The sequence below is a fragment of the Callorhinus ursinus genome, unplaced genomic scaffold (assembly GCF_003265705.2).
Source record: "Callorhinus ursinus isolate GAN/ISIS: 27379988/994484 unplaced genomic scaffold, GSC_fseal_2.0 scaffold15, whole genome shotgun sequence".
Classification (NCBI taxonomy): domain Eukaryota; kingdom Metazoa; phylum Chordata; class Mammalia; order Carnivora; family Otariidae; genus Callorhinus; species Callorhinus ursinus.
Genome location: NW_027397077.1, coordinates 45,665,689 through 45,681,885, shown reverse-complemented (window position 1 = coordinate 45,681,885; position 16,197 = coordinate 45,665,689). Strand labels below are relative to the sequence as shown.

The 16,197-nt window shown below is 45.7% G+C and overlaps 1 protein-coding gene across 2 annotated transcripts in view; it reads left to right on the top strand.

The window, feature by feature from the left end:
• The window catches only part of EEFSEC (eukaryotic elongation factor, selenocysteine-tRNA specific), a 257,514-nt gene that overhangs the window by 117,361 nt on the left and 123,956 nt on the right, over positions 1-16,197 (top strand). For both annotated transcript variants that reach the window (XM_025885449.2, XM_025885451.2), the window contains exons 3-4: positions 8,008-8,104; positions 10,486-10,650. In XM_025885449.2, the coding sequence (XP_025741234.1) occupies positions 8,008-8,104; positions 10,486-10,650 (262 nt within the window). The remainder of the gene's footprint in view (positions 1-8,007; positions 8,105-10,485; positions 10,651-16,197) is intronic.

Below are 16,197 nucleotides of genomic sequence, written 5' to 3'. Positions count from 1 at the left end.
AACTAAGTGGAATTTAAGTAAAAACTTAAAAAAATTTAAAAATAGAATTACCATGCAGCAATTCTACTTCTGGGTATATATATCCAAAAGAATTGAAAGCGGAGTCCCAAGAGATATTTGTACACCCATGTTCATAATAATATTATTCATGATAGCCAAAAGGTGGAAGCAATCCAGGTGTCCATTGATGGATGAATGAATAAGCAAAGTGTGGTACCTATACTCCCCATGGAACATTATTTAGCCTTAAAAATGAAGGAGATTTTGATACATGCTACAACATAGATGAACCTTAAGGACATTTTGCTATGTGAAGTAAGGCAGTTACAAGAAAGCAAATACTGTATTATTTGATTTATGTGAGATATTCAGAATCCTAGAACCAGAGTAGTGTTGCCAGGAGCTAAGGGCTGGGGGAATGGGGAGTTGCTGTTTAATGGGTATGGAGTTTTTATAAGAAGAACTCTAGGGGGCACCTGGGTGGCTCAGTTGGTTAAGCGTCCCACTCTTGATTTCAGCTCAGGTCATGCATGATCTCGGAGTCATGAGATCAAGCCCCGCATCAGGCTCTGCACTCAATGGGGAGCCTGCTTGAGATTCTCTCTCTCCCTCTGCCCCCTGCTGCACTCTCTCTCTCTCTAATAAATAAATAAATCCTTAAAAAAAAAAGAGCTTTGGAGTTGGATGGTGGTGATGGCTGCACAACATCGTGAATGTATTTTATACCACTGAACTATACACTTACATATGGTTAAGATGGTAATTTTTTTGTTATGTGTATTTTACCACTATAAAAAATTAGAAGAAAGGCATGGAGTCATCTGAGAAAGTGAATTCTTTTTCAGTTATTTTAAATCTCTTCTCTTAAGTTCAGGAAAATGTCTCAGCCTGGTCCTACTATGTCTTCAGCATTTCCCTAGCGTTTTAACAAGGCTCAGAACCTTCAGCAGGGAATAGTATCTAGCTAGGATTTAATAGCCTTCTTTTGCTTTCTTTCTATTTATTTTTGTAGCCACAGTAGTAGATTTCTTGTCCTCTGAAGGGAACTGTAGTTGATTAATCAAAAGTTGCTTAAAAGCAGGGAATTATAAAAAATGACACATTCAGACCTTAAATAATATTTTAACTTACAACACATACATGCATCCTTAGTTAATAATATCAATAATGTAAGTTGCTCCGGGGGAACATACTAGGTTCTCAGTGTCGTGCCTCCCCTTCCTCATTAACACTGCACTGTCGGCAGTTCATCCAGGCTCATGTGGGGCACCTTGGCTATGTGAGCAGTTTTGCATTCTGAATTCAGGCTTACCTCCTCTCCTTCTTGCTGTTTTGTTTGGGCAGGTATGATTTCTGCATCACCTGTCATTTCAATTTTACATAAATTAGCACTCCTGATTCATATGTTACCATTAATTCTTTTGGTCTGAATTCAGTAAAGCAAGCTATATTCTGGATGTTCTTCTTGGTCAGAATTTATGTTTTTAAAAGCTCTAGGGTTTGTTGCTTTGCCAGTATTAAAAAGTTGTAATTTGCAAGTCCCAGCTGCAGGACCTTAGGCAGCTGCAGTCGTCACTTTGGCTTTTTTTCTCCCCAGGTGCGGCATGCTTAGTGCCTGTGTGTGTGTGTGTGTGTGTGTGTGTGTGTGTGTGTGTGTGTGAGAGAGAGAGAGAGAGAGAGAGAGTGCGCGTGAGAGAGAGATTGCTTCTCTTGATAGCATCTTACAAGTTAGAATAGTTCTACCAGCGTGTTAGAGATGTTCGCCAGTTAAATTTCCTGGAGAAAGCCTCAGCAAATGGCTTTGGTTCTGTTATGTCTGAGCATCAGATGGCTCGCCTCAGCCAAGGTACTTGCCACAGGAGCTCATGACCTTATTACATCTGTCACTTGCTGGAAAGTGTTCTGCCCGGCCCGTCTTTTCTTCTAGTTTGAGCCCACTGACTGGTGCTCTGAGTTCTTTTACATATAAACCATCCCAAATGCACTGTCTACAGTTTTGGTCTCCTTAATGGGAAGCACAATTTGCTCAGCAGTGTGAGTGGAGAACTTTTCTGTTTGCACAACCTCCCCTGAAGTCTTTATTTTTTTTTAAAGATTTATTTATTTATTTGGAGAGAGAGAGAGAGAAAGAGCAGGGAGAGGGGGAGAGGGAGAAAAATCTCAAACAGACTCCCTGCTGAGCGTGGAGCCCAACACGGGGCTCCATCTCACGACCCTGAGATCATGACCTGAGCAGAAACCAAGAGTTGGAGGCTTAACCAACTGAGCCACCCAGGCCCCCACCCCCTGAAGTCTTTTATGATTTTATGATTTTCTTATTCATACCTAATTTATCACCAGATTTTAAAGAGATTTTTCTGTATTGCATCTTTCTAGATAATTCAACTTAGTTCTCATAGAAATAGTTATTATCACACTGTTTTATGATACTAAATTGAATTAAAGTAACACAACTGGCATTACCAGGTTTATGCCATAACCATTGTGCCTCCTGTTCAGCTTAAAAGTCATTTGGTGAAAGCAAACGTATGGGGTATACTAGACTCTCAAGCATGGCTGCAAGCCTCAAGCCGTCTCCTGGGCGTGGGCATTTAGTGTACACCAGGCTTTAGGCACAGGTTTTGCAGAGCAGAGGGAGTGGAGACCGTCGGCCAATGGCTGTCCTTGTAGAGGCTGGTGGTGGGAGGGCCTCTCCTATATCTTTTCTTTGTGGCAAATGATACTGGTCTTCCATTTAGATAATAATATAGAATCATGTTTTTCAATAAGTGTTTTTAAGTAAGAATGTAAATTGTTTTAAAGGAAAAACCTTGAGAAATAATAGCTTACTTAGGTGGTATGCCGATTTGACAAACCTTGGGAAGAGGATATAGGACCAGTGACCTGTGTGAAGGTAACACTGAAATAGAGGCAGGAGGGGTTGGAGCAGAGCAACCCAGTCCTGTCTCAGTGTGTGTGTGGGGGGCACTGGGCTCCATCTTCTATTCTTATGTTTCAAAGGAGCAGTTGTGACATCCAACACAGTAGTCATTCCTGGGGGAGGGAGCCTTTTGGCTTTTGTAGAGGTCATTGTTGGGATGTACAGCATAGATGGGAAGGACAGAGCTCTGGAACACAGCTCTTATATTCTGCCATTTACTTCACATATGACCCTTTAACAGCCATTTAACCTCTCTGTGCCTCAGTTTCTCCATCTCTAAAATGCTGATTTTATCCCTCACATCATTACCATGAGGATTAAATGGGGTGATGGAAGCATTTAACCAAGTGCCATTCACATAGTATTCAACTAAGGTTATGGGAATGTTAACAACTGTTCTTCCTACCTCCAAGGGTTGTTTTAAGGATCCAGTAAATTTATGTCTTTATTTGAAAGTGACAGCAAATTATGAGATATTGAATACTGTCATTATAGCTATCATCATCTTTCTTTCATTGGTTTGAGAACTAAAATTACTAAAGGGCAAGGATTTTATTAATCTGTTTATAGGACTTAAATATGTTATGTTGCCTGATCTTTGAAGATCAGCCACTTTCCAAATTCTCACGGATTTGAGAATGCCTCTAACTCTCTTGATATTCTCAGGTAGATGGTAAACCCAGAGTTGGCTTTTAATCACAGCCCTCCCACTCATTAGCTGTGTGACCTGGAGCAAATGACAGACCCTAGCCAACTTAGGACCCCTTGTGTAAAACCGGAGAAGGAGTAATTAACAGCCACCTCGTGGGGTTGATGAGATGAGGAGTGCAAAGCCTACAGCACCTGGTACCATTGTATTTGACCCTGTCCCTTTCTCTCGCTCCTGCTGTGTTGGACATTGGACTACATACAGGGACGCACTTCAGAGCAGTTTTTAGAGTCTGGGGAAGGTGAGGATGCACCTACTGGAGGAAGCAAAGACCAGAACTGGAAGTAGTGTGGAAATGTTCCCTAAAAGTACACTTAGTAAATAAATAGATGTAAGATGTTCAACATTGTATGGCTTATTAAGGAAATACAAATTAAAATGAGGTATGCTTAAAAAATAAGGAGCTTTTGATGTATGTTTAGTGAAATAGACATCACAGATAATTATTATGGTAGTGAAAAAAATAGCAAACCTTTCAATGTATGTTTTTTTCTTTTTAATTGAGATATAATTCACATACCATAAAATTCACCCTTTTAATGTGTACAGAATTATGCAAGCATCACCACTATCTGATTTCAGAAACCCTGTACCCATTTAGCAGCTGCTTCCTGTTCTCTCAGCCCTGGGAACACCAATCTGTTTTCTGTCTCTATGGATTTGTCTATTCTGGATATTTCATATAAATCACACAATATGTGATCTCTTGTGTCTGGCTTTTTTCACTTAGCATTGATGGACATTTGGGCTGTTTCTAGCTTTTGGCTTTTGTGACTAGTACTGTTTTGAACATACATGTACATGTATTTGTTTGAGTACTTATTTTCCCATTTTGGGGGGTTTATACTTAGGAAATTTCTGGGCCATATGGTAATTCTACATCCTCCTTCATTTTTGAAGCATGTTTTTTTGCCAGAAACACAAGTCTTGGTTGACTTTTTTTTTTTTTTAACTTTCAGCACTTTGAATATATCATCCCATTACCTTCTAGCTGCCATGGTGTCTTTTTTTCTTTTCTTTTTTTTAACTTGTTCATTTATTCATTTATTTAATGAATATTTATCAAGTGTCTGCTATGTAATAGGTTTTTTTGCTTTTGTTTCGTTTTGTTTTTTGTCTTTAGGTATTTGGGATTGGCTGTCATGGTTTCTGAAGAGATCTGCTGTTACTCTTATTGAGGATGCCTTGTGCTGAACGAGCCTCTTCTCTCTTGCTGCTTTCTCCTTGTCTTTGGCCATTGGCAGTTTGATTATGATGTGTGTAGGTCACATCTCTTGAGTTTTTCCTACTTGGAATTTGCTAAGCTTTTTAGATATCCTCAAAAACTTTGGAAGTTTTTGAAGTTTATTGAGATCTTGCTGCCCCATCTCGCCTTTGTTTCTGGACTTTTCAATATACTTGATAATGTTGATATACTTGATAATGTCTCACATCTTTGAGGCTGTGTTCATTTCTCTTCTCTCTTTTTTCTTTGTTTTCCTCAGGTTTCATAATCCCAGTTGATCTATTTTCAAGTTTGTTGATTCTTCTGCCTGCTCAAATCTGCTATTTAAGCTCCTCTAGCCGATTTTTCATTTTAGTTATTGTATTTTTCAAATCCAAAATTTCTATTTGTTTCTTTTTTTTATAATTTCTATCTCTTTTTTGTTATTTCCTCTTTGATGACACATTATCTTCATTCTTTCCTTTAGCTCTTTAGAATGGTTTCTTTTGTTTTTTGAACAGATTTAAAGTAGCTGATTTAAGACTTTTTAGACAAAAGTCTAGACAAAAGTAGGTATTTCTCAGGAACAATTTTTATTAACTCCTTTTTTTCTTGTGTATGGACCATACTTTTGTTCCTTTGTTGTATTGTGATTCTTTGTTGAAAACTGCACCTACAGAATAATATAATGTGGCAGTTCTGGACATCAGATTCTCTTCTTCACCCACACTTTCATAATTGGTTTTTAATTTGGTTAGTGACTTCTGTGAAGTAATTCTGAAAGTCATGTGTGACCACTGAAGTCGCTGCTCAGTTAGCTTAGTGGTCAGCTACTGATTAGAGCTTTCCTTAGATGCCTAGAATCAATAAGTCTTCCAATCTTTGCCAAGGATCTCTATGTGCATATTGGGGCACGCTTTCAGTGCTCAGGCAGGCAATTGACAACTCTGCCTTGGCCTTCACTTCCTGTTTGCATAGAATCTCAAGGTCAGCCAGAGGTAAGAACTTAGGGCCTTCTCATGTTTTTCCTGACCAGTGCTTTTGCCTGCAGATAGCCTTCTAGAATCCCAGGAAACCTCCAGACCTCCCATGGAAAGTTTTCCACAGCTCCCATGGAAGCTCCTAGCTTTTCCTTCTAAGCTGTTTGGTCAACCAATGTACCCAAACTGTTATCCTCCCTCAGGCAGCTGTGATATTAAACAATTGCCTCTGATTGTTTTCAGCAAATGCCCTTGAGGAAAAATAAAGATAGCTTTGCAACTGGAGTCTTCCAGGAAGGAAGGAAAGGAAAAATAATGACAATTCTTTAGGAAAGGGGCTTTGATGGAACTCAGACCCATTCTGCCCCCTCAGTGCCTGTCAGGCTGCTGGCTTCCATTCTAATAGCAGATGCTGGTTATTTAAGGCTACTGCAGAGTTAGGGAGGAGTGGATGGGAATAAGGCAAGTTAAAATGCCACAAAGCTCTTTTATTCTTACCAAGATTCAGCCATTTTTCTTGAATAAACATTCCACAGATTGCTGTAAACCTTTGGTTAATTTCTAGAGTTCTGAAAAAGTTGCTTCTGATGATTTTTTTGCCTGTGTTCTTACTGGTTTTATGGAGAAAAGGCTTTCTGATTGTCCTATTTCCACCATTTTGCTGACTTTTCAATGTATGTTGAGTCTTAGATTTATACCCCATGAATTAATCCCAAAGCAAGGGAAAAAAAAAGCCAGTCATGTCCACCAACATGTTTACCAGTGTTATTTATAATAGTGAAAAATTCAAAATGTTCTAAATGAGTAACATTAGTGGGGGAAAGCATGTAAATTCTGTGTCACACTGTTATGCAGCTGTATAAATGAAAGAGGAGGCTTGGGCAGTAGGATTATAACATTGAAGCTGTGACCCTTGGGTTCTAGAGTCAGATGGGCTGGGTTAGAGTTTGGCTCTGAGATTTATAGTAAATGACTTGTAGCAAATTAATTCGCCTCTCTAGGACTCAATTTCTCATCTATAAAATGGTGACAGTCCCATAGTGGTGCTGAGAGCTTTCACAGAAGGTGTCCAGGTGATATGCTTGGCTCAGCCATTGCTAACACTTTGCTAACACTTAGAGGATGAACATACAACCCAAAATCCTGCCATTGGAGTGCCCTTTCTTTTAACCTTGGTTTTTCCATGCATTGCCAAGGAATCTTTTTTTATTTTGGTTATAGCATACATAAAATTTCACATCCTCCTAGTTTATTTGCCATTATATCACTGTTATTGCTATCATTCAACAGAAAATTATTTATGATACATGATAGGATTATGGGTTGTATATTTTCTCTTTTCCATTTTATTTTTTATCAGTGGAAAAATAAATGTATACTCATCGTAATAATCTCTTCTGGGGCACTTGGGTGGCTCTACTGGCTAAGCAACAGACTCTTGGTTTTGGCTCAGGTCATGATCTCAGGGTCCTGGGATTGAGCCTTGCATCTGGCTCCATGATCAGCAGGGAGTCTGTTTGAAGATTCTCTCTCCCTCTGCCCCTCTTCCTGCTTGTGCTCTCTCAAAAAATAAGTAAATCTTTAAAAAAAAAAAAAAGAAGAAGAAGAAGAATGTCTTCTTAAAGAAGGAGGAGCTCTTCAGGAGGGTCCAGGTCAGAATACCCTCCATTAGACACTGGGGTGGTGGAAGTATGTTTCCAGGTGCATCTTCAAGGACTTTTTTTTTTTTTTTAAGATTTTATTTATTTATTTGACACAGAGAGAGAGCACAAGCAGGGGGAGCAGCAGGCAGAGGGAGAGGGAGAAGCAGGCTCCCCGCTGAGCAGGGGGCCCAATGTGGGGCTCAATTGCAGGACCCTGGGATCATGACCTGAGCTGAAGGCAGACGCTTAAAGACTGAAGGCGCCCCTTCAGGGATTTTTTGATAAACCAGTATTTCCTGAGTCTGTGCAGGAGGCTGGGATGTATTTACTGGTCTTCTTCAAGGGGGTCTTTTATTCAGAGTCCTGGGAGCTAGGGCTCACTGCTGCCTCCTCAGAGTGGGTTGTGAAAGTGGAGGTTAAAACCTAGGAGCATCCTTTTAACTTTTATCATTCAACCTAAGGGTTTCCCTGTGGGGCCTCCGTTTCCTCATCTGCTGCTCATCCATGCTGATGATCTCTGTAACTTGGTAGGGCTTGTTTTTCCATTTCAGGTTCCGAGGTGCACCGATTATACCCGTGGCGGCCAAGCCTGGGGGGCCAGAGGCCCCTGAAACAGAAGCTCCACAGGGCATCTCAGAGCTCATTGAGGTACTGTCTGCTTGAATCCAGGCTGGCCTCTGGCCCCGGCCCCACTCAGGCCCCTTGTATCCTGCTCAGTCTGAGAGGGAGAGAAGGGGGAGGCACCCCAGCAAAAAAGTCTGAGCTGTTCCTTTAACTACCACCCCCCCCAGGCACATGCATACCTTAGTGTACCCTTCCTCACTTCCCTCCAAAGAGTTAAACCAAAACAGAAGCAGAGGCTTCAGTCTCTAGCCCAAGGTCCTACCGAGCTGTCCACACCCTTGTAAGTCATTCTTTCTCCTTTCTCTTGTCAAATATCTCCACTCAGAGCAGCTCCTGCTTCCTGGGGCTCCAAGCCATGTCTTCCATTCCAGGCCTTCAGACTGTGCCAGTCCCCCAGTGTGTCCCACTGGCTGATGGAGACGGGCCCAGCAGCAGGGCAGTGCTGCTCAGGGCCTCGTGGTCTCCACTAAATAATGGCACTTCTGAGGCACGGGCTTTTCCTCCAGGCTCAGTGGTAGTAGAAGCAGGGAGGCAGCCCAGCCACCACGGGGTGCCCAGGGCAGCCAGAGGACAGGGTGGGTGTGGTGGGGTGGTGGTGATGCTGCTGTGAGGATGGCAGTGACCACAGTGTCCCTCAGTCGGAAGGGTGGAGTGGTGACTCTGGGGCTGGACACTGGGCCCACCACCTGCTCTCTGTGTGGCCTTAGGCACGTGACCTGCTCTCTCTTGCCTCTGTTCCCTCAGTTGTAAAGTTGGGAAAAGAACACTAGCTGTGGAGTTGGCGTGCAGGTTAGATGAGGTTAATACGTGTCCTGTGCTCAGAAGGGTGCTATATCAGAGTTTACTATGACAGCGACAGTGCTTATCACATACCAGGAGCTGTAGTGTTCTTTACACACCTCTCACAGTGGTCATGGACTTTCACAGTGGCGCTGGGGGGCTTACATTATTTATCCCCGTCTTAACCAGGGAAGAGTCTGAGGTTCAGAGAAATTAAGTAATTTGCCTAAGGTCTCACAGCAAGTATGTGGTGGAGCTGGCATCCAGTCCCAGATCAGTTGGGGTGTCTTTGGGATCCCCCTGCACCTGGACCCACAGAGCCAAGAACAGATGCGATCATGTGCACTTCCACCGTTTCTATGATTGCATGGTGCTGCTGCAACTGACTTGGCAAAGCAAACCTTTTCTGGCTGAGGCTTTTGTTACTTTTTCATTTGCTTCAGAGAGCAGTGGTCTGGGAGCCTTGGACAGTTGTTTTTATTAAAGCAAAATTCGCAAATGCTGCTATAAAAGATGTTTGTGTATTCCTTTAAGAAGCCTCTGCATAAATCCCAGGCCAAGCCTGTTTTGAATCTTTAGTCTTTTTTCCAGAAGAATTGTTATCACAAGGCTGAGAGTTTGGAACATTCACTACCAAATACTTTTTGACAGCCTCTTTGCTAACGAAATCCGAAAGCAGCCAAATAGAAGGAATAATGCAGTCTTTACTTTCCTTTGTTTATTGGGAATTAGCTCTGACATCCGCAAGCACGTAGACAGCATGAGGAAAACGGGCCGGTTGCGGCTGAAGCGCGCGGAAAGTGTCGGAGGAGCAGAAGCAGCAGCCCTGCAGACTGAGGGGGCAACACTGGCCCTTGGCAGACATTAGGTGGTCCCCCGGCTCTGCCTGGGCTTGGAGCTGCCACCTCACCCCCTCCCGCCCCGCCATACACAGCCGCAGCCCTGCTCACCCGGGGCCTTCGGGCCCCTGTGCTTCTCAGGCCCCGTGCCAGCTGCTGGAGGTACTTGGAAGGACTCAGGCCCTAGGAGAGAGACAAACAAGCAAATGCTCACAACAGCGTGTTAACGGGGGATGGGGGCGGGGAGCGCAGCCGTGCAGAGGGGGCCGAGAAGCCTTCCCAGGGGCAGTGTCTCCCCGGAGAAGGGGAGGCGAAGCTGGCTGGTGAGCTTGCAGGGCCTGCCAGTGGCTGGTGCCTGCTGTGAGAGGGCACGTGGAGGGGGATGAGGCTTCCCCAGTAGCTAGGGGCTAGACGATGACACATCTTAAATCCTGCGGGCTCAGAAGGCTGGGAAGGCCGGTGAGGTCCAGTCGATGTGCCCCAGGCTGTCGCGCAGCAGGCTGGCTCTGCTGCACTGTGGGGGAGGGCCCCGGCGCCGGCCTTTTGGGAGGCCGTTGGTTACCCCAGCGAGAGGAGAGAGGAGGCTTCTCCAGGTGCCCTTTTCCTTCGAACCCAGAGGAGCCAAGGGCATGGCGGCAGTCTGGGCTGCCATCAGGGAGCCGTCCGCTTCCGAGCGGGGCCAGCTTGCCCAGGGACTGGGCGCACCTTCTGCCCTGCTCCGCCCTGCCCGGTTCAGCTCCCCTCCCCGACAGTGTGTGGCACCAGCGTGTGGCGTCTCTTTTCTAGCTCCTGACATCCCAGATTTCCATCCCGACAAGAGACCCCTCGGGACCACTCCTCATGTCTGTGGACCACTGTTTCTCCATCAAAGGCCAAGGCACTGTGATGACAGGGACCATCCTCTCAGGCTCCATCAGCCTCGGCGACAGTGTGGAGATTCCTGCCCTCAAGGTCAGTCTTACCTTGTCCTTCGTTTTTGTTTGTCTGTCTAGTGGCGAGGGAGAGGGATGACTCCTTTGCCTCTCCAGCAGCTGAGCCTGCTGGGCCAGCTCCCTGGGGCTGGCCTCTGGCTCTGCTCTGCTCCCTCTTCTCTCCTACCCTGCCTGGATTCTAGAAGCACCACTCTCCCTAGTTCTCATAACAATACCCATGTATTGGAGGCCCATGATGTGCCGTGATGAGCCTCCTGAGTAGTTCTTTGTAGATGAAGAAATGGAAGCTCTAGAAGGTGTAGTGGGCTCAGGATCACATGGTCAACAAGTGAGGGTGCAGGGTGTACACTCCCTTTCTACAAGCTCATACCTCAGGCTGGCAAGTATACGTGGACTTCTTTCTGGGTACTTTTTGCCTCGCCACAAGAATTTCAAATTAAACACAATTACAATCTTGTGTCGCTCAGAGTCATACAATCTGGAGGATATCCAGATGAGTTTTATACTGGTAGTGACCACTAGTAGATACCATGTTATCCCTTGGAAGACCTGTGGGCAGCTGCGTGTCTCCCTATTGCCCCCACCTCTGGTAATCACTGGCCTGGCTCTGATCTGAAAGCTCTTTTAGTGACCTTGATAGTTCCCATCTTCAGTGGGCTTTTCTTGTGGTTTTAGTTTACTGGGGAAGAAACAGAGGCTCCTTGACCACCCTTCTCTTCAGGGGTAATAAAGGGTGGGCAATAAGGGCTCGTTAGAACCAGGCAGATCCTAAGAAGAAATCTGGGGTCCGGGGTGGCTGTCTAGTTCTCAAAGGAACCTGGAGTGCAGGGACATGGAACCTTGCACTTGGCCCCGTGTACTAAGATGCACTCACAGCCCTAAGTCAGTGAACTCGGTTTGCCTGCTAACTGGGAGTTCTCCCTCGAGAGCTGTGTTGAGACAGATGCTAAGACTGTCTGGCTCACTAAATGTATTAGGGTCCTCCTCAAAAACAGAACTAAAAAGACATGTGTATATATGTATACAGAGAGAAAGGGGTGTATTTTAAGGAATTGGCTCACATGATTATGAGGCCCAGCAGGTCCAAAATCCACAGGATAGGCCAGCAAAATGGAGACCCAGGGAAGAGTTGCAGTTCAAGTCTGAAGGCTGTTGGCTGGCAGAATGTCTTCTTCTTCCAAGGAGGTCAGTCTTCCTCTTCAGGCCTTTAACTGATTGGATGGGGTCCACCCACATTATGGAGAGTATTCTGCTTTACTCAAAGTCTGCTCCTCTTAATGTTAATCTCATCCAGAAAATACCCTCACAGAAATATCCAGAATAATGCTCGACCAAAGCTGTCAGTACAGTGGCTCAGCCTAGTTGACACATAAAATACACTATCACACTGTGGGGGAGAACCATGATAACAGTGGCTGCCCTGAACAAGGAGAGGGCAAGGGTACGTGTACCTTGTGTTGGCCCTTCCTGGTCTAGGATAGCCTGGGAGGATGTAGGAAAGGGGCATTTCAGGGATGAGAGGAATGACCAGGGCTTCCCCAGGTAAAGGAGATCTCAGGTTTCAATCACCCCGCTCCACTCATTTTATGGTGCTGTGATTGTTGCTTCCTTCTGCCGGGCTGGAGTTATTAGGGAAGAGTCTCCTGACCAGGGAGGACCAATCACAAGAAAAGCTTCCCCTATAGGCCTGAGACTGGCCAGGTTGCAGGGCTTCCTGGGGTGGCAGCAAGAGTTGAAGGATGAAGCCCTGCCCTTCTGAGTGTCAGGGCCTCCCCTGACATAGGACCCGAGTCCTAGGATCAGAATCCGCTCCTCTACTGGCTGTTGTAGATTCTCCTCTGAAGACCATTAGTCCTGGATAAACACCACTTAAATCAAATCCATGTTGCGCCAGGGACTAAAAGTGTAAATCTTAAAAAAATAAAGCACAAAATTAGGAAAATAAACCAAACTTATATTTAACAAAGTTAAGATTATTATAGTGCTGTGTGTTAATTCTCAGCTGGAACAGAGAATGAATCAAATGGTAAATTTCTTTGCCTTCTGGGTGCTCCCTGAAGCAGATCCCGGGGGGCCACCCTCATCCAGTATCCCTTCTGGCTTGGGAGAGGACATGTTTGCAGCCTGGGAGAGCAGCCGGGAGCAGGAAGGTGGTGTCAGAAGAGTTTGCTATGGGACATAGACTTTGAAGTGCAGTACCTGAGGGAGGAAAAGGTGTTTGATGATAACATCAGTGGCCACCATGCTTAACCAAAGTATAGGATGGGGGAGGGCCGAGGCAGAAAGAGTCAGCCACATTAAGCAGACAGGGATGTTTGAGTGGGGACATGTTCTGAGGTCTTCGGCCACTCTTTTCTTTTTTTTTTTTTTTAAGATTTTATTTATTTATTTGACAGAGAGAGAGACAGCGAGAGAGGGAACACAAGCAGGGGGAGTGGGAGAGGGAGAAGCAGGCTTCTCACCGAGCAGGGAGCCTGATGCAGGGCTCGATCCCATGACCCCGGAATCATGACCTGAGCTGAAGGCAGACGCTTAACCAACTGAGCCACCCAGGCACCCCTTTGGCTACTCTTTTCATCCTTATAAAGATGGAACTTGCCTATCAGGGTCCCATTACTGATCTGTAGTACTTGGGCACATGGAAGGTGCTTGGCAAATATAAATTTAATTCTCTTCTTGCTTTTGTTCACCCATTTCCCCCACCCTGCCTTTTAACTCTCTAGTGCTGTGTTATTCTCTAATTTACTAGGCAGGGAAAGCATAACTATAAGTAGTGAACTTAAATATGTGACTGAGGAATTTTCCAGTCAAAGTGTAGAAAGTGCAGCCTGCTTTCTCCATTGCTGCTTATAGTTAAATGTGAGATGAAAGGAGTGAATTGAAGGTGGAACTAAGGTAACTGTACTTGATGATTTGGGAGATTCTCAGCCTTTCCAGATTCCAAGTGATGCTAAAAGTAGGAAATTCACTTTGAGAAAGCACGCTCTGGAGAAGGGCAAACGGTGATGCTGGACAGCCCTTGCTGTGGAGGTTAGGGATGTGACTCATGGATCCAGTCAAACATCTCAGCAGAAACCAGGACTAGAGACGGGCTTCTCCAGGAAGGATCTGTGGAGAACCCTCTTGTTTAATATTGGAGATCCCCTTGACATACATGAGAGACCCACAAGGTTTTTGAGAATATTGTATCAGCAAAAACACTGCCAACCTGGGCTGAAAGGGACAAACCCGACGAAATGTTTAAAAAAAAAAAAAGCAGTTGGACTTCTGGTATTCTAATTGTTGGAAATGGACTGATAGAATTACTCAGCTAACTCATGTTATCTTTCAAGCAAGAGGGAGAATAACTCTAGGGGCAGAGCCATGGACACAGACAGAAGCCAGGGAGGCGAGCCCAGAGGCAGGGGCCAGTGAAGCCTGTGGGCCCAGGGGGTGGAGGACCGAGCCACAGAGGGTCATTTTCAGGCCAGGAAAGCTAATGGAAGTTGCTCTGTTGGATTTCAGATTTCAAATTTGCTTGAGTCCAGTGACTTATGTGTTCCCTTCATTTTTTCTCTGTGCCTCTATTTTAGTTTTTTTAAAAGATTTTATTTCTTTATTTGAGAGAGAGAGCACAAGTGGGAGGGAGAGGGAGAAGCAGGCTTCCTGCTGAGCAGGGAGCCCCACGTGGGGCTTGATCCCAGGACCCTGGGATCATCACCTGAGCCGAAGGCAGATACTTAACCGACTGAGCCACCCAGGCGCGCACCCCCTCCCTCCTCCCCGTGTCTATATTTTAAAGCAGAAAACTTGTTTTTGAGTTTCACACATCCACAGGTGGAGAGGCATTTGGCCCCAGGATGGGTCATACCTGTGCCTGATTAGATGGGTTAAATGATATTTTTGATCTGATGATACTTAGATGAGATTTTGCACTTACAGTATGCTATAATGGGGTGAGAAATTGGAGATGTTGGGATGTGGTGAAAGTATTTTGCACATGGGATGGATGTGAATGAAGTTTTGGGGACTTGAGGGTGAACTGTAGTGGGTAGAATTGTGGCCCACAAAAGCCGTGTCCACCTAGAAGCTCAGAAATGACCTTTGGAATAAGAGTCTTTGTGGATGTAATTAAGGTAGGGATCTCAAAATGAAGTCATTCTGATTAGGGTAGGTTCTTTATTCATTGGTGTGTGTCCAGTGACACAGATTCACAGAGGGAGGGCATATGTGGCCCCAGCCCGAGGAATGCCAGTGGCTGCCTGGAGCCACCAGATGCTAGGAGAGAGGTAGGGAAGGAGTTCGTTCTCAGAGACTCCAGAGGGGACCAACCCTGCTGACACATTGATTTTGGACTTCTGGCCAGCGGAACTTCGAGAGAATACATTTCTGTTTAACGCTACCAAGTTTGGTCATTGGTTAGGGCAGCCCTAGGAAATGAATGTGGATTTTGGATGGAAAGGACTGAAGTCAGAACATGCCTCAAGTCCTTTGCAGTTGTGGGCAGGCCTCTTCACTCCCCTGAGCTTTGGCTTTGTCTCGAGGGACGGCCGGTGTGCCGTGAGGGTGACGTAAGCTGCTCGCACATCGGCAGTACAGGTTAATGGTAGAGTAGGACTGCTACGTACTGGTGGCCAGCTCTGTTGCTTCCTTCCTTTCCTGTAAGTACCCCGGTAGGCGAGAAAACCTAGGCCCAGGCCTGCTAAGCAACCAGATAGCAGAGCCAGCATTTGAAGTCATTCCTCTGGCTCCAAAGACCAGGCTGTGTCTACTATATCCCCTGCCCCCAGAGCCCCCAAAGGGATGCCAGGGCCAGTGGCCTTTCCTCTCTGGGGCAGGACCCTCCCACCTCCAGAGCAGCTTTGTAGGTGAGCTGGGCGTTCCACTGAGGCCTCTCCTGGGCCACAGAGCCTATAAAAACACATTTCAGAAGCTCCTGAGGTCCAGAGCTCTTGACCTTCTCTTGCCCTCGCTTTCCACTAACCATAATTGGTGACCGGTGCCTATCGGGCACTGGGGACATTGCAGGGTGGCGGCTTTAAACTAGATGGCCCTCCTCCCAAACCTGGTGACATCCCTGTCAGATTTCACTAATCAACTTGGACACATCTGACCGCTTGAACTCCCTCAGAGGCAGGGCACAGCCATTCCAAATAAACAGTCACATTCCCCTCCTGGCCAGGGCTGGCCCGCCGGAGCCAGTCAGACCCTGGCCCCTGTCTCTGCTGCCTGTGTCCGTTCCCAGCTGGGGCCCATTAGCCGATAGAGGAAATGTTGGGGGAACGGGACTGGAGGAGAAAAACCAAATCCCATTTAGATCCCAGAATGGCGTAAACACCAGACATCCTGAGATTCGCCAGCCTCCTTCTCAGGCTTTTGGTTCTCCCGGTCCTCAGCCCGAGAAATCCCTCCGGTCACATCTGATCTGGGGATTTCAGGATAGTGATGTTTCCAATAGCAGTTGGCTATCGGGGTTGTCACGTCAGAAACTGTCAAGAGCCACAGACCATGGAGAAAGAGAGAGAGAGGTCTGGGAGTTGAGAGGCAAGTTCTCGGCTTCTCTGTATCTCACTAATTCATCCCAAAT